The sequence below is a fragment of the Equus quagga genome, unplaced genomic scaffold, assembly GCF_021613505.1.
Source record: "Equus quagga isolate Etosha38 unplaced genomic scaffold, UCLA_HA_Equagga_1.0 182122_RagTag, whole genome shotgun sequence".
NCBI classification, from domain to species: domain Eukaryota; kingdom Metazoa; phylum Chordata; class Mammalia; order Perissodactyla; family Equidae; genus Equus; species Equus quagga.
Genome location: NW_025797615.1, coordinates 25,804 through 52,223, shown reverse-complemented (window position 1 = coordinate 52,223; position 26,420 = coordinate 25,804). Strand labels below are relative to the sequence as shown.

At 42.5% G+C, this 26,420-nt stretch overlaps 1 protein-coding gene across 3 annotated transcripts in view; it reads left to right on the top strand.

Annotated features, from left to right (window-relative positions):
- The first annotated feature begins 6,890 nt into the window (after positions 1–6,890).
- LOC124233279 (zinc finger protein 709-like) overlaps positions 6,891–26,420 on the top strand; it is a 41,569-nt gene continuing 22,039 nt past the window's right edge. For 2 of the 3 annotated variants that reach the window (XM_046650444.1, XM_046650443.1), the window contains exons 1-2: positions 6,891–7,053; positions 22,064–22,115. In XM_046650444.1, the coding sequence (XP_046506400.1) occupies positions 22,092–22,115 (24 nt within the window). In that variant the 5' untranslated portion in view covers positions 6,891–7,053; positions 22,064–22,091. The remainder of the gene's footprint in view (positions 7,054–22,063; positions 22,116–26,420) is intronic. The other variant, XM_046650446.1, reaches the window with a different exon arrangement.

The window sequence follows — 26,420 nt, the reverse complement described above, 5'->3', positions numbered from 1 at the left end:
GTCATATGGTGATTTCGCCTCTTAGAGAACATGTGTTGATATCTGGAGGCATTTCTGTCTGTCATGACTGTGGGAGGTGGGGAGCACTGCTATAGACATCTAGGGATCCTGTAATGCACAGAATAGTCCCCCTGACAAAGACTATTTTCTTGTCAAAAATGTCAGTAGCGTCAATGTCGAGAAACTGTGGACTAGTCAGGTGAACCCTTCATTGTCTATAAACAGACAGAAGGATGTAAAAAAATAGATGATGAATTGTAGCTATCTATAACTCTTCTCTCTACTACATCCAAATAAATTCTCTATGGAGTAAAGAGTTAAACATTAAGAAAGATAAAAATGAAAATACAAAAAGTACACATCAGAAAGTATTTCACCAAAATGACTCAAGAATAAACAGAAAATCTGAACAGAATTATAAATATTTAGGTGGTTGCATTAGTAAAAAAAAAAAAAAAAACTACCCATAAAGCAAAGCTCAGGCCCAGAGGGTTTCACAGCAGAATTCTCCAAAACATCCAGTTAAGGTCTCACAGTGACTCTTCACAAAGTCTCCTCCGAAACACAATCAACACAACGCTTCAAACTCGTTTGTGAAGCCAGCGTTAATCCGACACCGAAATCAGACAAAAGTATCACCAAAAAACCCTTGCAGACCTAGTTCCTTTCTGAATATTGACTCCAAACAACCCCAACCAAAACTAGTACCTAATTCAGCAACATCTTAAAAGAATTACCCACCATGACGAGGTGGAATTTCTTCCAGGGATGGAGGGTTGGGGTAACCTCCCAAAATCCATTAATGTGATGCATCATATTAATAAATTAAAAAGCAAAAATGACCTGATTAACTCAATAGATGCAGAGGAAACACTTGACAGAATCCAACAACCTTTCATGACAGAAACACTCTGCAAACCAGGATTTGAAGGAAATTTCCTGAACCTGATAATGAGCAAGTGTGGGACACCCACAGCTAATATTATATTTAATGGTGAAAGACTGGGTATTTTCTCCCAAAAATGAGGAACAAAACAAAAATGTCTGCTCTTGTCACTTCTATGTGACAATGTTCTGCAGATTTAACCAGAATAGTTTTGCAAGAAAAGGAAATAAAATGTACCCAGACTGGGCAGGAAGATGCAAAACTGTCTTCACTTGCCTGTGACTTATCTTGTAAATAGAAGACTCTAACCAGTCCACTAAAAAATCTATTAGAACTGATCATCGAGTACAGCAAACTTGTCTGATACAAGGTAAGTATACGAAAGTAAATCATATTTTATACACTGCAATAAACAATCTGACAATGAAATTAATAAAAGAAATCTATAATAGCATCAAAAGGAATAAAATAAGAATAAATTTAATAAAAGAAGTAAAACTACTCCAAAAACTGAAAACATCATTTAAAAATTAATAAAGATCTACAAGTGTGAAATAGCAAATGTTGCCAAGGATGTGAAGAAAAGGGAACCCTTGTGCACTGTCGGCAGGAATGTAAATTGGTGCAGCCTCCATGGAAAACCATATGGAGATTCATAAAAAATTAACATAGACCTACCATATGATTCAGCAATTCCACTTCTGGGTATTTATCCAAAGAAAGCAAAAATGCTAACTCAAAAAGATACATGCACCCGAAGTTCACCGCACCATTATTTACAACAGTCAAGTTATGGAATCAACCTAAGTATCCATCAATAAATAAATGGATTTGAAATTGAGGTACACATGTGCAATGGAAATTATTCACCCATAAAAAAATAATGAAATCTTGCCATTTGTGACAACACAAATGCACCTTGATGGCATTACACTAAGGGAAATATGTCAGAGAAAGACAAATATTGTATGATCTCTTTTACATGTGGAATCTAAAAACAAAAAACAAAACAACAAACACCAGAAGCTCATAGATACAGAGAACAGACTGGTGGTTGCCAGAGGTGAGGGGTGGGGGCTGGCAGAAATGGGTGAAGGGGGTCAAATGGTAAAATTAAAGAAAAGGAAGTTCTACCAAAAAATGCATGTTTATGATAATCACATAGTGACAGAATAGTGATTATATACTTCTATATATTTTGAATTTACAAGCTAATGCCATTGCTATTGGAAGGTCATTGCTGAATGTACACACAGGCAAGGGGACATCAGTTACAGAGCTGCAAGCATTTTGAAGGCATGTGGAGAAAAACTCTCTTCTAGCCACATTTTTCTTGAAACTAATTTCTAATAAGGATAACAATTAAACATTTTGATTGCCAAAAGTTTGATTGGCATTTTTGGAAATGAAAGGAATGAGGTGAGGTTGGGAAGAGATTTGGATATTTGACCATTGCAAATCTTTAATAAAGATGAGCAAAGGCCTTGGAGTGATGCCATCCTTTTCCTTGCTCTTTATTTCTCCCTAACCAATAGTGGCAAGAAAAAAAATGAACCTGTAAGTAAGTAAATAAGTAAATAAATAAATAGGGGCCGGCACTGTGGCTGAGTGGTTAAGTTCCTGCGCTCTGCTTCGGCGGCCCAGGGTTTCACGGGTTCGGATCCTGGGCAAGGACGTGGTACCGCTCGTCAGGCCATGTTGAGGTGGCGTCGTCCCACATGCTGCAACTGGAAGGACCTGCAACTAAAAATATACAACTATGTACTGAGGAGATTTGGGGAGAAAAAGCAGAAAGAGAAAAAAGATTGGCAACAGTTGTTAGCTCAGGTGCCAATCTTTAAAAAGAAATAAAATAAATAAATAAATAAATAAATAAATAAAAGGGAAATAGCCCATGTCCATGGATCCTTAGATTTAACACTGTTGAGATGTCAATACTTCCCAGAATGTTCTAGATTTTCAACAAAATCCCTGTCAAAATCCCAGCTGACTGCCTCTAAGGCAACTATAAGGCCTGTAAGGATAACTGTGGATATTAATAAAAGAAACCTTAACTAAATTGGAGTCAGGAATGCCTCTAGGGGGCGTGCTCACACCCTGTCACACATCCTTAATTACACCAAATAGGAAGAGATGATGATCAGGGTTTCATTTTCAACAGGGTGTAAAACTACTTTCCTACTGAAGGAAAATTCTCTCCTCACCTGGCAAGGGCCCAGCCAATGAGAAACGCTGCAGCTCAGCCAATGAGAGGCCATTGCTGCCCTGAGCTGTTACTTTCCAACAATGGATTTTCATTTAGAACAGCCCCTCCCTGCTCTCCCTTTTCTCTATAAAAGCAGCTCCTTTTCTTTGTTTGCTGGATTTGCCTCTGGTTTGCCACAGTGTGCACACCCCAAATTGCAATTCTTTTGGCTATTCTTGAATAAATTCATTTTGAGGTAAAATACCAGGCAAATTTGCTTTTTAGGTTGACAATAGTAATTGTTTCATAAATTATATGGAATTGCTGGGGAATCATAATAGCCAAACCGATCTCCAAAAGTAAAACAAAGTAGTAGGATTAACATTTTCTGATTTCAAATTTGACCGCTCAGCACAGTAATCAAGGAATGTGGTGATGACACAAGGATAGACACACAGATCAATGGGTTCGGTTGAGATTCCAGATGCAAACCCATTCATCCATAGTCAATTGCTTTTCAAAAAGTGTGCCAAGAAGGAGAAAAGAATATTCTTTTCAAAAATTGGTGCTGGGACAACTGGATAGCAACATGAAGAAGAAGGAAGTTGGACGTTTACATTACACCACACACAATAATTTACCAAAATGGATTGAAGACCTCAACCTGAGGTAAAACTATAATACTCTTAGAAAAAACAGGGAAAAATATGACCCTGGATTTGGCAAAGAATTATTACATATGATACCAAAAGCAAAAACAGTAAAAAAAAAAAAAAAAAGGATCATTTCAACTTCATTGAAATTAATCAGTTTTGTGCTTGTGACAAATAGAAATGGCAAGCAATAGGATATATTGGAGTATATGAGGAAGTCATTTGGTGTAAACCTAATTCGGCCTGACCTTGTCTTTCCAAAAGGGCCTGATTGTGGCCGTTGAGCACGCATTGTATATCTGCTTTAGACATTCCCTATTCCCCAAGAACAAAGGCCCTTGAGATAAAGGTGCAACTTCCCTCCCCCTCCCACCTTTGGCATTTCCTTAAGGATTAAGCATCTTTCCTTAGGCTAGGAACTGATTGCTGCGCTCACCTGTGACCACCCAGCTTGAGACAACACACCTGCCACCTTGCTTTGTCCACCGAGACAGCAGACCTACCTGCTGTTTCCATCAATTGCTGTGCCAACAGAGTAGTCTCATGACTACTGTAAAAGGGACATTTCAATCATATGTGAAAGATCCTGTTTGGGGGTATATAACCACTCTGTGCACCCCACTTCTTCGGTGCCCTTTCTTCCTTCAGGAAGAAAGGCCCCGGGCCATGGTCCTCACATTTTAGCTCAGAATAAACTCTCTCAAATTTTCATTTATAGATTGGTTATGGATTATTTTCATTGACACTTGCAAGCACAACATCAGGCAAGTGAAAACACCCATGGGAACCCCTTTGCTCTTCTGGTAAAATCATGCTGCCATTGTGGAAAACAGTATGACAGTTTTTAAAAATTACAAAGTGTTACAATATGATCCAGCTTTTCCATTTCTAAGTATATACCCAAAAGAATTCAAAACATGGACTCAAACAGATACTTGTATATCTGTGTTCTTGAAGCATTATTCACAGTAGCCAAAAGGTGAAAGGAACCCAAGTGCTCATCAATGGATGAATGGATGAACAAAATGTGGTATACACACACATCTGAATATTATTCAGCTTTAAAAAGAAATGAAATTCTGACACATGCTACAACTTGGGTGAACCTCGAGGACATTATGGTAAGTGAAACAAGCCAGTTGAGAAAAGGACAAAAACTGTATGATTCCACTGGTATGAGGTACCAAGAATGGTCAGATTCATAGAGACATCAGGACAGTGGTTGTGGGGGCAAGGGCAGTGGACTGTTGGTGTTTAATAGGGTAGAGTTGCAGTTTTGCAGGATGAAGAGTTGTGGAGATTGGTTTCACAATGTCAGTGTGCTTCACACTATGAACTATACACTTAAATATGGATAAGATGTAACTTGTATGGAGTAAATATAGAAGGTGGTCAAAAGCTACACACTTCCTGTTATAAAATAAATCAGTCACAGGGATGTAATGTACAGCATGGTGACTATAGTTAACACTACTGAATTGTATACTTAAAATTTCCTAAGGGAGTAGATCTTGAAAGTTCTAAACACAAGAAAAAAATTATAACTACATGTGGTGGTGCATCTTAACTAGATTTATTGTGGTACACCTGAAACGAATATAATAATACATGTCAATTATATCTCAAGTAAAAAAAAAAAAGAATGAAGTATTGATACATGCTACAACATGGAATTCCCTGAAAAAATTATACCAAGTGAATGAAATCAAACACAAAGACCACATATATTTCCATTCATCTGAAAGTCAACAAATACGGCAATGTATAGACACAGAAAATAGATTAGCGGTTGTCTGGGGCTGGCGCTTGGAGGAGCTAGGTGTGTTGCCGAACCTGATGTGAGTTCGCTCACCCATTGTGCAGCAAGCCAATCTCTGACACTGTGTGTGGTGGAAGAAAGTAGGAATTTTATTTTTGCACAGCGCTGAGCAAGCAGAGAGGGCAGCTAAGGCTCAAATCCCAAACTCCCCAAAAAGCTAAAAGGAAGAGTTTTTATTTGGGGTTTTAGGTAGGGGAGGGGGAGCATATGGCCTTGCTGGTCGGTGCTTTCCCACCAGCCTGTCTTTGGCCTTGAGACACTTGCAGAGAGGAGGGAGGCTGTGACCTTGCTGGTCAGCAGCTTTCCCACCAGCCTGTATCTCTTTGCGGGAGGAGATAGTCCAGGTGCTTGTCCTTGAGGGTGTCTATCTCCCTGGAGGATAGTGGATTCTGGAGCCAGGAAGCCAGAGAGTAAGCAGGGAATGAGTGTTTTAGTTTTAACCCCATGTATGCCGGGTTTAATGTGGGGAAACTGACATGAGGGTCGATATCAGGTGGGCAGATAGGGCAGTGGTAAATTAAGGGTAAAGGCATTTTTTTTAGATGATGGAAGTGTCCTGAAATTGACTGTGGTGATAATTGCACATATCTGTGAATATACTGAAGACCATGAGTTGTAGACAATAAGGGGTGCGTTGTATAGGATGTGTATTGTTTCTCAAATAAGTGGATAAATGCGTTAGGAGTTTCGCAACGCAAATGAGTTTTGCAATCCAATCTCTTACGCATATGAGTGCTTTTCAGATACATCCCACATTGACATAACCTTTTCTTGATTTTTGTTGTATCAGTCCAAATAGGAATTGAATTCCCTTAGGGATACTATAGCCTTCACACTTCAAAGTTCTCTCAGGATACATTCAAACAATGATCTAAAGTAAATTTCCCTCCAGGGTAAAACGTACACCTGAGAATTGCATGAACACACCTCACATCTTGTGGTTAGACTGAGAAGAGACCTTGCGCCCAGCTGCGGCTGCGGTTCCAACTTCCCATCAGAGCTAAGGGGTTGGGAGGCCAGAGGATTCCTTAAAGTCTGACACGAGTGGGGTTGGGGAAGCGCTGGGTGGAAGACTCAAGGCTGTCAACAGAGATCAAAGTGGAGCCAGACTAATTATTACGCACCGTGAGTTGACTATGAGGTGTCTGTGTTTGCAAAAGGTCACAGTTCCTCGAGCGGCCGGCCTCCTGGCATCGCCATTTCAATGGAAAAGTCCCCGGAGAGGACAAAGTCCAGCTCCAGGTCAGCTCAGACACCTGACCCCCGACCCGCTGTCACTCAGGAGCGAGAGGGAGGGGCCTTCAGGACTGTCCAATCAGAGCCGGCTCTGGGGCAGATGGGCGGGGCGACGCTCCGCAGCCACCTCCGGCTTCCTCTCGCTCCACAATCCTGCCGAAGGCGGATCGCCTGCCCTTAAAGTGTCCACGGTGCTCTGCCGCGGACTCCGTGGCGCTGTGACCTGTACCGAGTCGTAGGGAGGACGCCGGGGGACCCACGAGCCTCAGCAATGGTGAGAGTTCAGCCCCGGAGGAGGAGGGGCTGGTGGGAAGCGGCGGGGCGGGCCCGGCCTCCCGCGGTCCCCTCCGGGGTCTGCGGCCCCGAGTCCGCGGTGGCGCCGCTCGGCCCTCAGGCCCCTCCGGCCGCAGCGTGGGGGCGGGGCCGGCAGCCGGGCCCCGGGCGTCCTGTGGTCCCTGCGCGCGGCGACTTGGGCCGGAGCGTCTCTGGGCGGCTGTGCGCCCGCAGCCCCGCGTGTCGCAGACGGTGCGGGGCCCGCGGGAGGGCCCGCAGGACAGTCGGGCCTCGGTCTCCGGGGTCCGTGCGCGGAGGGGCTGCGGTCTGTGGGGCCCCAGGGCCTCCTTTCTCCTCGGAGGGGACCCGTTTCCTCCCGAGTTTTCTAAGTGTTTGGGGAGCAGGGTCTCAAATCCACGACCCTGTCCCCCCAGCTCTTCCAGGACCGACAATAAATCCCTAAATTTCCAGATCTCTCCTCAGGTTCCCAAACGCCAACTTCCGGTTCCCGATTCACAGCATCATTATCAACCACAAACAGACCCGATCACTTTTCCGTAGTCAGTGGGCGGCTCTTTTAAGAGGGTTTGTTCCTCGTTCGTGGACGTTTTTCTTGAGAGAAAGTAGCGCATCCCCCTGGAGGCGCGTGGTGCGAGCTCCTCCCGCCTCTCCTGCAGGCTGCGTCCTGGGCGCGGACGCGCAGCTGGCAGTCCTTTGCTGCAGGTTCCTCTTGAGAAACTTCTCCGGGCAATCTGTCCTGTCAGCACCGCCCCTCCCTGGTGTTGTCATCCTGAAAAGATGGGTTCACTTTTAGTCTCAGTTTTTCAATGAATTGCAAAGTTGATTACAGTTGAAACTGTAAGTTGATTGAGAGAGAGGATGTGAGGACAGGAAGAAAATTCTGGAAATAAATAGAATTTTTATTCGTTTTGGGCAAGAGAACCTCAAGATGTGAGATAAATGTATTGAAGTTCTCAGGTAAATATTTCATTTTCAGATCAGATTTTGAATGTGCATGTTGCCAGAGAACATAGAAATTTAAAGGCTAAAGCAATGGAATTCCTATTTTAATTGATGTGAGGGGAACTCCGGAAGCTTACGTAAATCTTTGAAAATCCACCTATATTTAAACAGCTAAACTCAAACCCCCAATACTTTATAATATGCTGCTCATTCCTGAAAACACCCCAGTGTGAGAGAGAGGGGAAGGACAAACTAGGATGCTGCTTGTCCTTTTAGTTAGAAAGAGATTTCAAAATTTTCATTTTGAATGGTTTACACTTTTGTAACCTATAGTGTTTAGAGTAATTAAATCTCAGAAACATTTCTTATTTTTAACTTTTCTTAGAAGAGTTAAAATTCAATAAAAGACTGTTAAACAGGAAAATATAGTTTACATAAATTTGTTTATTTGAAATAAATGTGTAAGACAGCAAAGTCCAACTCAAGATTCACTGCCAACATATGCTGGTCGCCTCCAGCGCTGTTACTCCAGCCACCCCCAAATACAGTTTTGATCATTTCTTGAGATTCCTGTTAGTGTTTCTTTATGTAAATCAGTCAATCGAGAATGCATATTTTTCTTACCCACTTTGTCCTTGTAATGAGCAGTGAGACTCCACATTTTTGGGTGACTGCTCACAGCTTAAGCCTCACCCACCCTCTTCCCTTGTGCCCGCACCTGGACAAGCTGAGGAGGAAGCCTGAGTGCTCTCTCCTCTAGAGCAGGCAGGAGATTGCCACCACCCCAGCCCCTGCCTGTGTGCAGAGCTCTTGCCCCGGCCCCACCCCCAGGCCCAGTGAAGCCCCAGGCCAGGCTCCATTCCTTGCTTTCTGAGCCCTGTCAGAGCTGCCTGAGAGGCCGGCCCTGCCCTCCCCCTCCCCTCAGACCTGTGTTATGTGAGTCCTGAGCCTTTTCCTGCCCTCTGTGTGTGTATGTGTGTCTGTGCCACATGGGTCTGAGTCTCAACAAGGGAACCACCCCTCTGCAGGTGACCATAACAGTTGGTGCCCTGAGCTGCATGTCCAGACATGACCCCCACCTGTGGGTCTGTCTTCTCTTGCTCTGACTTGCTCCCCTGCTCTGCTGCCTGGTGGCGGCATGCACTGTGGGCTGCTGCTTGCTGGGAGCTCGTGCTGTGAACTGTGCTGCCCCCTGTTGCATTGTTGACCCACCAAGCTCAGTTCTAGGTTCATCTGACCAGAGTGGGCAGTTTCAAGAATGTAAAGGCGTTTGGGAGCAGAACTGTGGGATTGGGGCCTCCTTAAATGAGTCCTGGGTCATATCTTTGCCAAGATTTATCTGTGTAGTTAGAGTGAAGCTGTGACAGCAGCTAGGTTGGCCTGAGATACTCCAGGGAAGGGGGTAGAAGACAGGGACTATACCCTGTGCGAGAGGTGGGTCCATCAGATGGTCACTCCTGAGAGAGCTGTCATTTAAAAGAAGAGAAGAGAGGGGGAAAGGCAGGCAGTAGGTGGCAGGCTGAGTCCACACCCTAACACCAGAGGACTCACCAGGCTCCTTCAATACCTCTGCTGCTGCCCCTGCCTCTACTGCCACAAAGATCCTGACCTTCAGGGTTAGAGGGGACAACATCCATGGCACCCCTGTGGCTTCAGCCCAGGATTTAAAGCCTATAAAGTAACCAGTTGTCATGGGGGAGGCTCCTAACCCTGATGGCACTGTTTTTTTTTGTTTTGTTTTTTTTATTAAGATTGTGATAGATTACAATCTTGTGAGATTTCAGTTGTACATTATTGTTAGTAATGTTGTGGGTACACCACTTCACCCTTTGTGCCCTCCCCCCACCTCCCCTTTTCCCTGGTAACTACCAATCCGTTCTCCCTGTCTATATGTTAACTTTCACCTATAAGTGGGGTCATATAGAGTTCATCTTTCTCTGTCTGGTTTATTTCACTTAACATAATACCCTCAAGGTCTGATGGCACTGTTTTGAGGCTCTTGGGTGGAAACAAATTTATAAATAGCAGGGTAGGGAGGCACTTCCTCCCCTGAAGTGTATCCCGTCATGAAGAAAATAAAACAGGAAAGATCAGCAGGAAGGAAACAATAGATAAAACACTGAAACAAAGGTCCAAATCTGACTCAGTTGGAAATCCAAAATATACTGAAAGAATTTACATAGCAAAACAGATAGAGGTACAACACAGGGTCTGAATTAATTTTGCTGTCTGATGTAATACACTAATTCAGAAAGCTTCAAGCAGTTCATCAATACTTGGTCTCAAATTACATTTATTTTTTTTTATTTTTTTTTATTTTTTTAAAGATTTTATTTTTTTCCTTTTTCTCCCCAAAGCCCCCCGGTACATAGTTGTATATTCTTAGTTGTGGGTCCGTCTAGTTGTGGTATGTGGGATGCCGCCTCAGCGTGGCTCAATGAATGGTGCCATGTCCGCGCCCAGGATTCGAACTGACGAAACACTGGGCCGCCTGCAGCGCAGCGCACGAACTTAACCACTCTGCCACGGGGCCGGCCCCTCAAATTACATTTATATCTGGGATCCCACTAATTTAAGCAAGTGTCCCCTGATGATTTTAGGGGTGTTAATGAATATAATATAGAGGACAAATAGGACAAATGTTTCATCTTTAGCCATCTGAACTAGGGCCTTCCCTAAATTCTCCATGGTCATAACACCCGTTGTCCTAAAGTATCCCATAGTGAGCTGGGAAGCTCTGATCCAATGAGCAAGAATTAAAATTAAATGAAGTCTCTGCCACTTACAAATTGGCTTGACAAATTGGGACCCAGGGACCTTACTCCACAAATAAAGTAGTTAGTATGGCCCAGTGTAAATTACCCAGGACCTTGAAGGATTGAAAACTGTACAGGAAACCTAATTAATGAAGGGTTGATTATTCCCAGTGCTTCTTTTAACAGCCTGATTTGTCCTGTTATTAAATCTGGAAAGAACGACTGACCCCTCAGAGTGGTTCACCTCAACTCGAGGCTGTGGATGCACCACACAGACCTCTGTCCCCAGTCCCCACAGTCTGGAAATTACTGACCACAGCTAATCAGCAGTTGATAAATATCCTGCTCTCACAGATTTGGCTGAGTCTGTTCTGTCCAGTCCTGTGTCCACAGCCTCTCAGCTGCACTTGGCCTTCCCTCTGAAGGGACGTGATGCCCCTTTACTGGGTTGTCCTCATGGATCTTCCACAGCTGTGCCCTCCCACAGTCATTGCAGGCAGGGTCTGAATTGCATCCTGGTGTGTCCAAGAACACGGGTACTCTGATGACATTCGGGACATGCAAATATTAAAAAAAGGAGCTCACAAAAAGTGGATGGGATATTGCCACACATAAAATGTGAGGCCCTTTTAACTTTAAGTTTCTGGAAATCGATAATCTGAGAACTGCTCCTTCTTTGACACTATGAAGAAAGAGCTATTGTTCCTCCTTGGGACCCACAACATCTGCTAGATTCTCTTGATATTTGGGAGGGAACATGTTCCTTGTTAACAAGTTTTACTGGAGCCCATTTGTGGTGTTAGTTGCAAATGTGCCACCTTGAATGGCACCCCTACCACAAAAGTCTGGAGACTCTCTTCAAATTGTCATACAACCCACACTCCTGTTAGTGCCCTCAGAGACTCCTTCACTATAGAGGCCTCAGTGACCTTCTATCATTATGGGTACCCCCATGGCGGGTATGTCATGGGGGTACCCATGATGGCCTTAAGTTGTCCATAGTCTTCTGATGCAAGAACCTGACCTAGGCCCCACACTATATGCCGTTAGAGCTGCAATGACCTCTACAATGCTATCCTTAGAGTAGATGGCCCTGAGCATGGGATCACCTATCCAGCAGTCCGTTTTTTAATTTTTTTTAAAGATTGGCACCTGAGCTAACATCTATTGCCAATCTCCTCCTCTTCCTCCCCCCTCCCTCCCCCTCCTCCTCCTCTTCTCCCCCACAAAGCCACCCAGTACATAGTTGTATATTCTAATTGTGAGTGCCTCTGGTTGTGCTATGTGGGATGCCACCTCAACATGACTTGATGAGCAGTGATGTGTCCGCGACCAGGATCCAAACCAGCAGAACCCTGGGCCACCAAAGCGGAGCACATGAACTTAACCACTCAGCCACGAGGCCAGCCCCCAGCAGACCGTTTTGACTTGGGACCTAGAAACAGCACTCCAGCTCAGCATGGGTACTGAGTCCCCCTGGAGACATGATGGAGCCAAACCTGGGCCCTCTGGGATATCCTACCTGCAGGAGCGGGTGGTCTTCCCTGTCCTCAGTCTCCTGCCAGGTGCCATGGTGTTGAAGGAGGTCACCCCTTTCCCAGACCCCCAGAGTCCCTGGGGACATCTTTAGGACTCCCTGAGTGAAAAGCAATGGGAGTTCATAGACTTTAGGGATGACATCACCACATTTGTACATGACGGAGCTCAGGCAGAGTTGCTGCTTTTCATGTCTTAATTGGGGCATCTCTGATGAAGGACTGGACCCAAGGGTCATCACATTGGCCATACATCAAGCAGTCATCTTAGCACTGACCAACAATGGGCTCCAGCTGCAGACATTACGGACTATGCGTGATTCCCTGGGAGTTGCCCCTTTGTGGTAAAAGGACTCGGAATCTCTTGCCTCACAGTTACCTACAATATAAATCAAAGTAACACTGGTCTCTACACATATGAAGGTCACTCCCAAAGCCCTGCTAGGACACTGTTTATCCACGTGGGAGCTCCAGACACTACTGATAAACGAAGGCACTCATTTCACTTCTCAGAAAATACAGCGCTGGGCTCTTAATAAGACCTTCAGTGGAAGTTTCCTCTCTTCCAGGTCTTGGGGTGCAGGCCTCATAGAGCACCATTATGGCTTATTGAAATAAGGTCATATTAGTGGAATGGAAGATGGTCTGTTTCTGTCATCAGTCAGTCATCAGGGTGAATATTAATGTGTCTGTCTTTATCTTTTTTTCCTAGTAGACTTGACTTTTTTTTAAGAGCAGTTTTAGGTTTACAGAAAAGTTGATCAGGAACTACAGTGATTTCCCATATAACCTCCACACAGTTTGCCCTATATTTCAGATCTTGTGTTATTAAAGTTTAAATTAGTGTTCACTCTGTGTTGTACAATCTCTGGGCCTTGGCTAATAAAATGACATGTCTCCGTCATTTCTGTATCATATGGAACACTTGCACTGTCCTAAAGATCTCCTGTGTTCCCCGTATTCATTTGTCCCTTCCTCCCCCAACACTCTGGCAAGAAATTATCTTTCAGTGTCTTACATTTGATCTTTTCCAGAATGTTACATGCTGGGAAACAAACAGTGTCTAGCCTCGTTAATATCGGCTTCTTTCACTTAGCAATATGGTTTTAAAATTTCTCCATGTCTTTTTGGGTTGACAACCTCAATTCTGTTCATCACTGAAGAATATTTTATCCTATGAATGTACCAGTGATTGTTCATCCATTCACCTATTGAAATTGTTTTGGTTACATCTTGGTCTTGCCAATTATACATAAAGCTCCTATAAACGTTCACGTGCAGGGCTTTTGTGATCATCGGTTTTCATCGGTCTTTTGGGTGAGTTCCAACCACGTGCTTGCTGCATCGTGTGGTAAGAGCAGGCCTAGTTTTAAGAAACTGCTTTTCTTCCAGAGTAGGCGTACCAGTCTCCATTCCCAGCAGCAGTGAATTCTTGGTGGTCTCCATCTCCACCATTGTTCCATGTTCTCAGTGTTTTTAATCTCAGCCATTGTTATTGTGTCTGGTGATATCTCTTTCTTCTTTAATTTGCAATTACCTAGTGACATACGATTTTGAGCATGTTTTCATGTGTTTACCATCTGTATATCATTATTGAAGTTTGTGTTCAGATCATTTGCCCATATCTAACTGAGTCGTTTCTCTTCTTTTTGAGGAGTTTTAAGAATTCTTTGGATGTTTGGGTACCAGTCCTTTATAAGATAAGTGATTTTCAAAGATTTTCTGCCATTTGTGGTTTGTATTTTTGTTCTCTGAACACTGGAGCTTTTGATTTTAATGAAAAGAAACCGCTTTTTTTCTATCTTGGATCTTACTTTTGGCATTGTATAAAAATTCATCACCAAACCCAAGGTACCTGAATTTTCTCCTATTTTATCTTTTAGGACTATTATAGTTTTTCATTTTATACTAAGATCCATGATTCATTTTGAATTAATTTTTGTGAAAAATGTAAAGTCTGTGTCTAGGTTCTTTTTTTGCAGGTGGATGGCTAGTTTTTCTGGCATTATTTGTTGAAAAGACTGTTTTCCCATGGAATTGCCTTTTGCCCTTTGTCAAAGATGAGTTTGCTATATTTGTGTGTATCTCTAGGAAAGCAGTTAACTTTTGAATATTAACAGTCTTTCAGCCTTTTATCTTTTCAACCTTCCTCTACACTATTCTTCGTTCAAGGAGTTTTCTTTGTTATTGGAGATTAAGATTTTTTTCCATAGACAATCTTGTGCCACAAGGACAGTTTTATTTCTTCCCAATCTGTGTACCTTTTATTTCCTTTTTGTGTCTAATTGTATTAGCTAATTATTCCAGTACAGGTTGACTAGGAGTGGTGAGAGGGCACATCCTTCCCTTCCTCCTGATGTTGCTGGAAAGCATCTAGTTCCTTCAGTGTAGTCCACTAATATTGAACAAGAGCCCAGCTGATGTGGAGGGAGGTGTGGGCAGAGGGGAAGCATTCTCCAGTCTAGTGGTTGGGTCTCAAGCTTTTAGTGAGCCTGTGTCCCTGGGGTTGACCTTCTGTAATATAAGAAGAAGGATATTTACTCTGTATCTTCAGTTCCTAGCAAAAACCTCTGAAGCCCTCGGAATTCCTTGAATCATGAGGGTGATAGAGTGTCTTTTGTTTTAATGAGGTAACTCTGGGCCAGCTCCTAGATGGCTTCAGGATAGGGGTTGGACACCAGAAACACCAAGCCTTGATTAGAGGCTGGGAATTTCAGCCCCAGCTCCCAGCCCCTGTGGAGAGGAGAGGGGCTGGAGACTGGGTTTATCACCAATGGCCAGTGATTTAATAAATTGTACCCATGTGATGAAACCTCCATCAGAACCCTTAAAGACGGAATTCAGAGCGTTTCTGGGCTGGTGACCACATCCAGGTGCTGGGAGGGTGGAGTGTCCAGAGAGGATGTGGAATCTCTGCAGCCCCCTCCACCTCCGCTTCCCTCACCCATACCACCGCCCTAGTTTGCCCTATGCCTCTCTCTCTTTTGTCTGTTCCTGAGCTTTGTCCTTTCCACTAAACCAGTAGTAGTAAGGAAAGCAGTTGGTTGAGGTCTCAGAATCATTTCAGTAAATTACCAAATGTACTGAGGTGTTGAGAGGATCTGTGAACCTGTAGATGGCTGAGTAGAAATGTTGGTAGCCTGGGCGCCCCATCTGTGGTTTGCACCTAAAGAAGGGGCAGTCTGTGGGACTAAGCTCTTATCCTGTGGAGTCTGACGTGAACTCTGGGTGGTTAGTGTTAGGACTGAACTGAACTGTTGGACACCTCTTTGGTGATGTAACATTGGAGAAGTGGCATTGGGAACAGACCCCAAATGTTTGATGTCAGGAGGGGAAAAAAACTTTTCATCCTCACAATTACCACCTTTGAGAGAAAAGAAGGCTCGAAGAGTCTCAGGTTGGCTATTTCAGTACCCCCTCATCACTTAGGCTCTGGGAAGACCCCAGTCAGTTATGCTCTTGTGAAGTAGGCTGTTTTTAGGACATGCCTTGATAAGAACAGAATATTTTCATATTTTTTAAGTTGCTCCTTTTTTGACTTTCTTTCTCATTTTGGAGACAGTGGTTTAGCCTGTGACCTTGGTTCTCTGATGGAAGAGTTGTTGATTTCAAGTTTCTTGGCTTTTTTGTTTTGAGAACTGGAATCTGGCTTCTGAACTCCTTGCCTGACAGACCTGAGACCAGAAGCATCTGACTTTTTTTTTCCAGTTTTATTGAGAAGAAATTGACATACATGAGTATATAAAGTTAAGGTGTGCAACTTGATGGTTTGATTTACACATGTTATGAAATGATTACCACAGTAGATCAGTTAACATCCATCTTCTCATATAGGAAAAAATAGAAAAGAGAAGCAAAGAATAAAGAAAATAAATTTTCTCTTTTCGAGGAGAACTCTTAGGATTTACTCTAACAGCTGTCCTATATATCATGGAGCAGCGTTAGCTATAGCTGTCGTGTCGTACATTACATCCCTCGTACTTATTTATCGTATAACCGGAAGTTAGAACTTTTTGACCACCTTCCTCCAGTAGCCCCTCCCTTCACCCTCCACCTCTCATACCCACAATTCTGATCTCATTTTCTGTGGGTTATTCCGCATACAAGTGAGATCATAAAGTATTTGTCTTTGTCTGACATTTCACTTAGCATAATGGCTTCAAGTTTCATGCATGTTTTCACAAATGGTAAGATTTCCTTGTTTTTTATGGCTAATCTCCATTGGATACATATATATATATATATACACTATATGTATATATACACTGTATATATATATGTGTGTGTATATACCACAACTTCTGTATCCATTCATCCATTGATGGATTTGTATCTTCTCTATGGCAGGCAGAGGCCTCAGTGAGTGAGGATGCCCTCATCAATCATTGTCTTCCCACCATCCAATACATGTTAAACACTGTTGGAGCAACGGCTCGTGTGTTAATGCAAACAATGGACAGCAATACCAAAAGTCCTGCATTCTTGGGATTACCAGCAGTGGTTCTCCATAGAGATAAAGGCATAGACAGTTCATCTTCATTTTAGCTGTGGTTAAATGTTTTACTGCATGTGCTATTTGATCACGATCCAGGTACATGGGTATCTGGAGCTCAAGACTACCATTGCGTTGGGCCATGTGTATTTGTGATATTTACATTTCTGTTTAACTCATTTGAAAGGATTTGAATTTGCCTTCTGATTCAGCGTATCATTTTGCTGCTATTCAGACTGAGTGACACAATTTGTACCCCATGAAACCTTGAGATTTCTTCCAGTGTAAGGAACGGTTCTGGTCATCTGCACAGTTGTAGCCCATCACGTGTTTTCCTAGGAGTAGAATGATATCTGTGCAAGTTCAATGTGATTTCCTGGTTAACACACTAAGAAGAGCTATGAATGTTTAGAGGGTATTGATCTAAGCGATAACTGAGGTGAGCTGTAGACACACACAGTATCATTTTGAGTAATATCCTGTGTGGTGGCAAAGGAGGTAAATTTGACACCCTCAAACTGGGAAATTTTCTGTGCTTTTTTGTAAGAGGAGTAGCTGGGAGGTTTTTGTTTCAATGATGCACAAAGCCCCCAAAGCCCATTTTTGCTGTTTTGATGGATCATTTCCATACGTTTACATTTCCAGGAGATGTTATGGAAGACTGAGTATGTGTATGTCCTTAAAATCTGGAATGCTGTTTCATTTGGTGCCTAACTGCCCTGGTAGCACCTCCCTCACCATGTTGGATTGAATTGATGTGAGCAGACAAATCCTTGACTTCTTTCTGATTGTATTAATCATGTATCTTATTTTCTGTCTCTTAAGATGTTTGGAGATCTTTAGGGGGCCTCTCAGACATAGGGAGACCCTGCCCCTCCCAGGGGCACCTCATTCCACGTTGGCAGTGGACAGCTTGTCTGGAGCAGGCCTCTCGTGCATACTGCCCAATCCAGTGCCCTGTCCCTACAGACCTCCTTATCTGCCTCTCACACGCCAGACAGTGTTCCCTGCCCTAAACCCACCCAGGGCCAGGAACCAGATGACAGGACCGTCCCTAGGTCCCAAAGGCTGCTGGGTTTGTTCAAAGCAGCCAGTCCTGAGCTCACATTTCCTGTGGCCCCAAATGAAGGCTGTGGCCTAGGTTTGTGTCCCCCTCCTGATTCTGTCTCCTGGGCAAACCCGATGCAGCCCCTGTGACTCAACTTGGCATAGCAGGCCCTCTTTGGAAATGTAAGTAATAAAAATCTTTCAATGACATTGGCCTGTCCATGTTGTTACTTAATCACCTCCATAAATTAAAATCTCAAGGGTACAAATTGGACACTGATCCTGAGGAGAAAGTGTTCAGTGAAGATGGTGGAGCCACCGTGGGAGGACGGAGTGAGGTCTGTGGGAATGTGAGTCCACAGCAGAGCTGATGTTTCCCAAGGAGCCTGCAGCAGGGGACATGGGGGCTGAGCGAGGAGAGGCTCACCTTTGGTCCCCTCACTGAGCTCACAATAGAAAAGCAAAGTGACAAAGGGACAGTTCATGATGAGGGAGTTTCTGGACGCTTTTATAGCAGTGAACGGGGCTGGAACATCATGACTGAAGCCATTTTGGGCCCTGACTGGCCTCCAGTCTCCCATGTTGTGTTTTTTGTAGAGATGTCCTGTTTGTACTCAGGAAGGGTGAAATCCCTTCCCCATCTGGAGGAGCTGAGACCCTCTGTTTGGGGATTGGTTTGGGAGCCAGGAAACACCCCTCTACCAGGTAGGATGGGGGTGAGAACAATGCTCTTTGTGAAGACCTGGGCCTGTGATGAGGATTTTGTAAAGCTGCCATGTGAGTGTGTGTGTGTGTCTGTCTCTCTGTGAGCCCCAGTTTGTAAGAAGTATTGGTGTGACAGCCTTGTGGTAGGTGCTTTGGTGAACAAAGCAGAGAAAATATCCCCTCTGCTTTAAACCTGACATTTTAGGAGAGAAGAAAGAAGATATATAAGTCAAATTATACCATGTGTCTGATGATTGGCCCTCAAGAGTAGAGAAAAGTGGGGAGGAGTGCGGAGGGCCTGGGCTCTGTGTGTCTGTGGGAACGTTTGTGTGTCTGAGCCATTAACTCTGAGGGTTTGTGTCTGTGTGTGTCCTCCTACCTGTGCCATGACAAAGTCTGTGTGATGTTGTAAGTCTGTCTGTGGAGCTATGTGTGTGTGTCCTTTGAAATCTGGAGTGGTTGGTTTTCCCATGTTCTTTTTCTTTTTAAGATTTTATTTTTCCTTTTTCTTCCCAAAGCCCCCCGGTACATAGTTGTGTATTTTCAGTTGTGAGTCCTTCTAGCTGTGGTATGTGGGATGCTGCCTCAGCGTCGCCTGATGTGTAGTGCCATGTCTGCGGCCAGGATTCGAACCGGGGAAACCCTGGGCTGCTGAAGCAGAGCGCGCGAACTTAACCACTTGGCCACCGGGCCGGCCCCGGTTTTCCCATGGTCTTGCCTAACTGCCCTGGTAGCGCTTTTCTTACCACGGTGGGTGGAGCTGGTGAGAGCAGACATCTGTGTCTTCTCTCTGATCTGAGAGAGAAAGCCCACAGTCCTTCACCATCAAGAGTGACGTCAGCTGTGGGTTCTTCACTGATGCTTTATTTCAGGGTGAGGGAGTTGACTGAGGGAGTTTCTCCTAGTTTCCTGAGTGTTTTCCTTGTGAAGGGCTGTTGAACTTGGTCTAATGCTTGTTTGTCTCTATTGAGATGATCTATAGTTTTTGACATTGATACCATTAATGGTTTCTTATGTTAATTCATTTTCACATATAAAACCAACATTTCTTTCCTGGGTTAAAGCCCACACGGTCGTGGTATTTAGGTCCTTTTATATATTGCTGGATTCAGTGCACTAGTGTTTTGTTGAGGATTTTTTTCACCTATATTAAAAAGAGGTATTTGTACTGTATTACAATGTATATAGTATAAAATTGTCTTCTGCCTCGTATACTATGTGTCTTTTTGTGTATATCTATATATATTGAGAGAGTATGTAGAATACAGTACATATATATTTATATATATGGCACATGTAGTATATAACCTGTATATAGTATGTGTCTTGTATAGAATAGTATTATACGTAATTAGTATATGTTATATATAAGTAGAATATATTATATGCAATTAACATGTATAATTAGTTTTATAGTGTATAGTGTAGTGTTATACTTTTACAGATGGTATTACAGTCTTATCAGTCTGTAGCATTGTGGGTATCATTACCGTGTCTGTTCAGAGTGACTCCAATAAGCCATCCTCATCCTCCCATAGGAACATAGGGGCACCTACCTCACTGTCTTGATACTCCAAAGCCTGTCCTTCTCCACTCTGTTTCTTTTCTCTCTTTCTGAGTGCAGCTGAGGTATCAGTATGTGTCTCAGAAATTGTAACTAATTTATCACCCTGAGCGTTGAAGTGAGGCTCTGTGGTTTGATGTTTAGTACGTGCCGAGACATGTGTGACCTTCTTATGCATTTGAGTGCTTATGAGCAAGATTATCCCAGAGCACTTTCTCTCAAAGGGTGACCTTGGATAAGGAGCTCATGTTGTTCTTGTTGCCAGGCAGCTAGACCATTGGCAATGACCTACATATCTGTAAAAATGTGAAGATGAGGTTGACTGTTGGCCAGGGCATCTCCCAGCATAACTGCCTGGAGTTTGACTAATCCTCCTGATTATTAGGTCCTGTCTTTGGTCCGGGACGGCCTGGTTAGGGACAGTAGCAGCAAGTCTCCAGCGTTCTTCGTCGCACATGCTGGTGGGACAGCACCGTTGATGTGAAAATAGGTGCAGGATTTATTTTTACATGAACAGGAAAGCAAACCATGTTTTGTAATGTCAACCACTTAACGTTTGCATATCAAAGGGAAGAAAAAAATATATGCTTTAAATTGCTTCTTCTATATAAATGCTGAAGACTTACAAGACATGAATTACACTGTTAGCTACATGAGCATGGGGAATCTAGATGCCAATGCTAGAATTCATGTCAGGAGCAGCCTTCAGGCCTGCTTTTAAATCTCAGGCTCAGTTTTTGAAACTTGATGTTCACAATAAACGATTCATGATAATCAAAAAAATAAATGTGTATGAACCATATCTTATATTTAATAGTGTTGAATAACAAAAATTCAACCGAGAAGGTTTTAAAGATCTAATTGCTTTATTGAGCCATCACTTGGGCAGCATCCCTTCTATGAAGTAGAGAGGAGCTCCATATGACTCCAGAAAGGAAAAGCTTTTAAAGGCAGGACGAGGAAGTCATAGGTAGGAGAAAGGATTATTTTATGCATGGTTACCTCAGTTTGGGGACACAAGGGTCTTGTTAGGTGGATGACCTCATCTTCCTTTGGCGGATGGAGAGGCCCATGTAGCAGATTGCCTCATTGGTGCTGACCAGAAAATCCTAGACTGACCATTTAGACTACATTCCTAGGGAAGGTTGAAGCTTCTGGTTTGGTGATCTAAGCCTAGCAAAAGTGACTCTCTTTGGGGCCTTTGGTTTTCTTTTTCACAATTTCCCTCTTTTTGATCAGACTCTCAGTTTAACTGAGAGACATGATCAAAGTTTAAGGCATTAGCACCACTCTCAGCAGCCACTGCGGTGAAGTTCACTGTTTCTGTTGTTCCTTTAGGTGCTGTCCAGAGGTCATGATGTTTTTCCTTAACCCCTGTGACATTCATAGATCAAGGCTTCAGGTTTACGCTCTTTAAGTTGGTCATCTCTTGACTCCTTTTCTGAGGTTCCAGTCTTAGGGAGATCACTTGCTTGGTGGTTAGTGGCTACAAACATGCATTTAAAGCTTTTGAGAGAATACAGTGTACCAGAAAGTTTATTATGACTATAATAAGAGGATAGTTCTCAATATCTGGAGTGCACTTAGGAGCCATGGTCCCCAAGACCCAAACCAATCACAATCAAGTGAGTCAAAGAAAGACCCCATTGGAGGACTCACCTTTTTAAAAAGCTAAGTTGCTTGCTTAGTGATCCTCTATAATTGAGTTTCAACTTCCCCAGAAGTGTTAATTCAGGTGCAGCAGGTGGTGTTGGCACAGCACAGACACCTCCTTGCTCAGTTAAAAGACAATCAAGGGCTGTCTTGCTACCAAGAACAACTTTGACCAGAGAGTCTAAGAATCTTTGTTGGGCAGCTCTTGTTTTACCAATGGATTTCGCAATATCTGCAAGAGCTAAGGAGAGGTTTTCTGATTATGTTCTCATTTTCCTTTTTTTACTCCTAACCAGGGAAGTATGGCCCCATCAAAGGATGTGAATGCCGGGTCCTGAATGCCTCCTGGTAGGTCCTTTCTAACTCAACAATGTAAATTCAGGGGAGTCAACCATATGATGTCTTAGTTCACTTATGAAAAGTTAGGGGCTCAGTTAGATAAGCTAAGAGGCATTGCCTAGTTATGCACCAGCCATCCAGGCATTCATAGACCCAAGGAGAATCATAACTACTAAAGACAGTGATAGATCCTGTAAGGGCACAAACCACTCCTCACTAAGGTGACATTCGCAGGGATTGTTGCATTTGCCCATTCAAGCCTGGAGTCAGATAGATTGTCTCCTAGGCTGAAATAAAAAGTTGGTCTAAATTCCAGAGGTTACCCTTCTTAGCACTGTCCTGGGACATATGATTGATGGTGTTATCTTTCCAGGCCCTTTCCAGACTAATGGGAAGAAAGAAAAGAAGGAAGGACTTTATGTTTAGCTAAAGTATGAAGTCTTGATCTGGCATGTGAGGAGGAAGCAGTCTACCTCCATGTCACCTACTTCTCTCCCTTGTCAATCTGATGTGGAGGTCTCCAGCATCTGGACAGGACCAGATGTCAGGTGGAACCTTCTTCAGCTGGGAGGTGTATACCTAAGGTTCAAACTCCTGAAGCTGGGCTGTCATCTAGGTAGAGAGGAGGACCTGGTATAGTTTCTCCATGGAGATTTAAGGGCAGTCTTTATTCTTACCAATTCATTGTTATGATCTTAGTTATCAGAAATTTGTGCTTATCAAAAAGTCCTGGGGGCCAGTCCCATGTCCTAGTCATTAAGTTTGGTATGCTCCACTTTGGTGGCCCAGGTTTGGTTCCTGGGTGCAGATTTATACCACTCATCAGAGGCCATGCTGTGGCAGTGACCCACATGCAAAATAGAAGATTGGCACAGATCTTAGCTCAGGGCAAATCTTCCTCAGCAAAAAAACAGGGCATTTCCTTTAATCTCCTTGAAGATGAAGCAGAAACACTTTTGTAAAAGCATCAGATTGTAAGAATACCTCTGTATAAATGACAAAAGACTTTAAAATGCCCATAGTTAAAAATCTAACAAGAGTTCATTTTAATGGAATTAACTAGGAAAATTGGTTATTTTTTGTAACATACAACATTTTAAGATAGCTGGAATTTTGACTGATAGCATAATATCAGGGCATATCAGATTTCCAAGAATTTCACACGATTTCTGGAACACTTAGAACACTTACCTATACAGACACAACATAAAGAAGACCTGGTATTACTTCTTATATGACAGTGCTTCCCATGTAATTTAACATATCAAGTATACCTAGTTAGTTTAACATCTCCCTTTTTATAAGGAGAGAGAACAAAACTTTTGAGATGTTCCAGGGTCCCTCTGGAAAAACCCAAAGTTAGTTCAAAGTCAAAGAGTCTTCATTTAGAATTGGATTTTGGAGAAATTTGTCAGAAATACCAAAAGGTTTTAGATGCTTGCCTAAATGGGATCACTGATCATTATGAAACAATACTTCATTATCTATTTGACCAAAGTGACGGCAAAAGATTTGAAAGGGAAATATAGAAGTTTACATAGTTGTGAGCAAAATTTAGCTCTTTTAATAGCGAGTACTGGGTTTAATCAACGACCTGGTGAAGACAACATGGAACGTAGGTGATTATTTTGACAAGACACAAGATCTTTTTTCTATAGGCAGATTACTTAAAAAGGTAAAGAAATAAACCTCTTATAGTCTCAGATTATCAAGAGCAGACCAATAGTTCAAGAAAACTTTGTGCTTTAAACAGAGAGAAAACAAAATACTAATTTTGTAGCAGGTTACTTTTATATTAAAACTCATTTACTTAATTAAATTTATTCCAATCTTAGCCAGCCATGACTACACGTAAAATTCCTTTTCCTTATTATTCTTAGTAGTTTTGGTTACATATATTAGAATTTTTAACCCTTTAAAGTTTTTGATTTCTATTGAAAACCAGGAAGCAAGCAATTATGAACTGTGTTACATTAGCATTCTGTGGATTGGCAGACTTATTATAAAAACTTTTTGTAATTTCCAAAAAATGTGCTTCCTCACAGTAAACTTTTCAACATGGCACAAGACATCTTGGATCTACTCATAGATCCAAATATCTTTAATTCATCTGTAGAAGGAAGCAAAAAGTAGATAAACCGATGTTCAGTAATTAATGTTTGACTATTTCCTCTTTTTTGGAAATGATCGGGAGATTCAGTGGATTTCACTTAACTCCTCATTTAATGACGCTGCAAAATGTTAGGGTTACAGGTTACCAGAAAGTTTGGGGAGACTATTTAAAATGTTCACCTCTGAACTTACCTTACTTGCATCTATTTAATTTGCTTGTTCTTAACAATGTTTAGATTACCCATTAAAACTTCATTAGACGTTAGATAAAGTTAGCTGTTATCCCAAATGAATTTTTCTTGCTCACAAAGTTTGGAAGAGAGAACATGAGTTCATTTAGTTAATAAACCCAGGTGGAATAGAGTTATCTCTGCATTATATTCAGTGTTGATAACACTGAAGACAGGTCTGTTCTAATTAAATCAACAAACTTAAACTGGCTTTGATACCAAATAGTTTCCCATATCATGTGAACTTGAAAAGCATTTGGGATAGTTTCTATTATATTTTTGAGAATTTGATGAATACTAGGGACTTGTTTGTTTAAGCCAATTAAATAGAACTCTTTTACAAATTTATTTTAGTAATACCATCTGCAGGTGGAAGAGTACCACCTATCTACAACACACGCAGACAAATGCAAACAGAAACAGAGTTTTTATTGTGAAATTTTAGCCATGAGACAGGTACGATAATATAAAACTCACGAGTTACTAAGAATTTGGATCTAAGTTGTTTTTCTGGTAGATGGAATAAGTTAGGGTGCCTGCTCAGATGGCTAAAACCTTTTACCAATATCTGTGGAGAAGCGCTTAAAAGGTTTTTATTTACGTAAGTTTCAAACGACCTTTCCCCCTTTCATTTTTCTTCTGATAAGAATGACCTCCCTGAAGTTCATACTTTAACATTTACATCTCAGAGGCACAGGGAAGGGATGTAAGTTCGTCCAAGGCCTTTGATTTCCTAAGGCAAATCATTTAGAACCACTTCGAGATGAATAGGGCAGGTGTGGGGATTGGTAGAAGGAATTTTGACTGCCTCTAGAGCTGCATTTGCAGTTTTGCAAGAATTTGTGATATAAGGACAGTTGCTCTCAATTCCTCAAAGAATTGAGTTGTGGCCTGGATGATAAAGGACTGACACACCCATCCACCAATGGTGGAATACTTTCCTTTCCATCTGGGTACATTTAGCTTAGAGGAGAAGGGGAAAAAATGTTTTTCCTATCAAGCACTGAATATCAGCTTCCAACGTGGCCAAATTTCTGGTTAGAAAATTATTAAAGTCTTTCAAATATCTTGTCAGATTTCAGCCAGGACAGGCCAGGACAAGCAGTGGATACTTCTGGCAATATCGAACAACCTCTTGGATTCAGGAGGTGGCCCCAAGGAGGATACAAAACATATTATCTTCACAAGATCTAGAGTCCCTCTCTTAGATAGCCAGAATAAAGAACAGGCAATTTATCTGTCCCAGGCAGGCAGAAAGCAAGCCAGGTTTTTAGGACATAAAAGAAGACAGGCAAGAAGCTATCTTTGGAAGAGAAAGGATGAGTAGCCAATTGGTCTGGATGTGGAAAGGAAAGAACAGCATGACATTTTCTTTCCCTCTCTCAGCTGGGCCCTGCAGACAGTGATCTGGCAGAGCCAGCTCTGTAAGAATTCTCACCCACAGGTGGTTTTTGCCAGATTTTCCTGGGCCTCATCTGCGGGCTCCAGGTGGGGTTTTAGTAGACACTGTAAACTCTGGTATATACCAGAATTTGGCAATGTTTTTCATTAATTTTAATTGTAGTTTCTGCTGGCTCTTTAAGGAAATAGCATAGTAGTTTACCAAAAAAAAATCCCTTGGAGTCCTGTCAAGTTTGAGCGGGGCCTCTATGGGGCCCCTCCTTTGAGGGTACGTATGGGGGTGTCTCTAAGGCCATTAACTTGGTGAGTTTTTGTTTACGGTTGTGTAGTCTTGTTCCAGGTACGTCATATCTTTAATTTTTCATTAACTTTTTACAATGAAACTTTCAATGAAGCTGTTTTTGGAATTTTTTGTTTTTAAGTGCATTTCTTAAATGATCTTATCTGGTTTGAACGTTCCTCAAAATAGCCATTGTTATTTCCCTGAGAGCTGACAGCAGTTTGGCAGGACCCTTAGCTGCAATGGAGCTTCACCCACATTTTTGTTCAAGCTGATCTAGCTGCACATGGG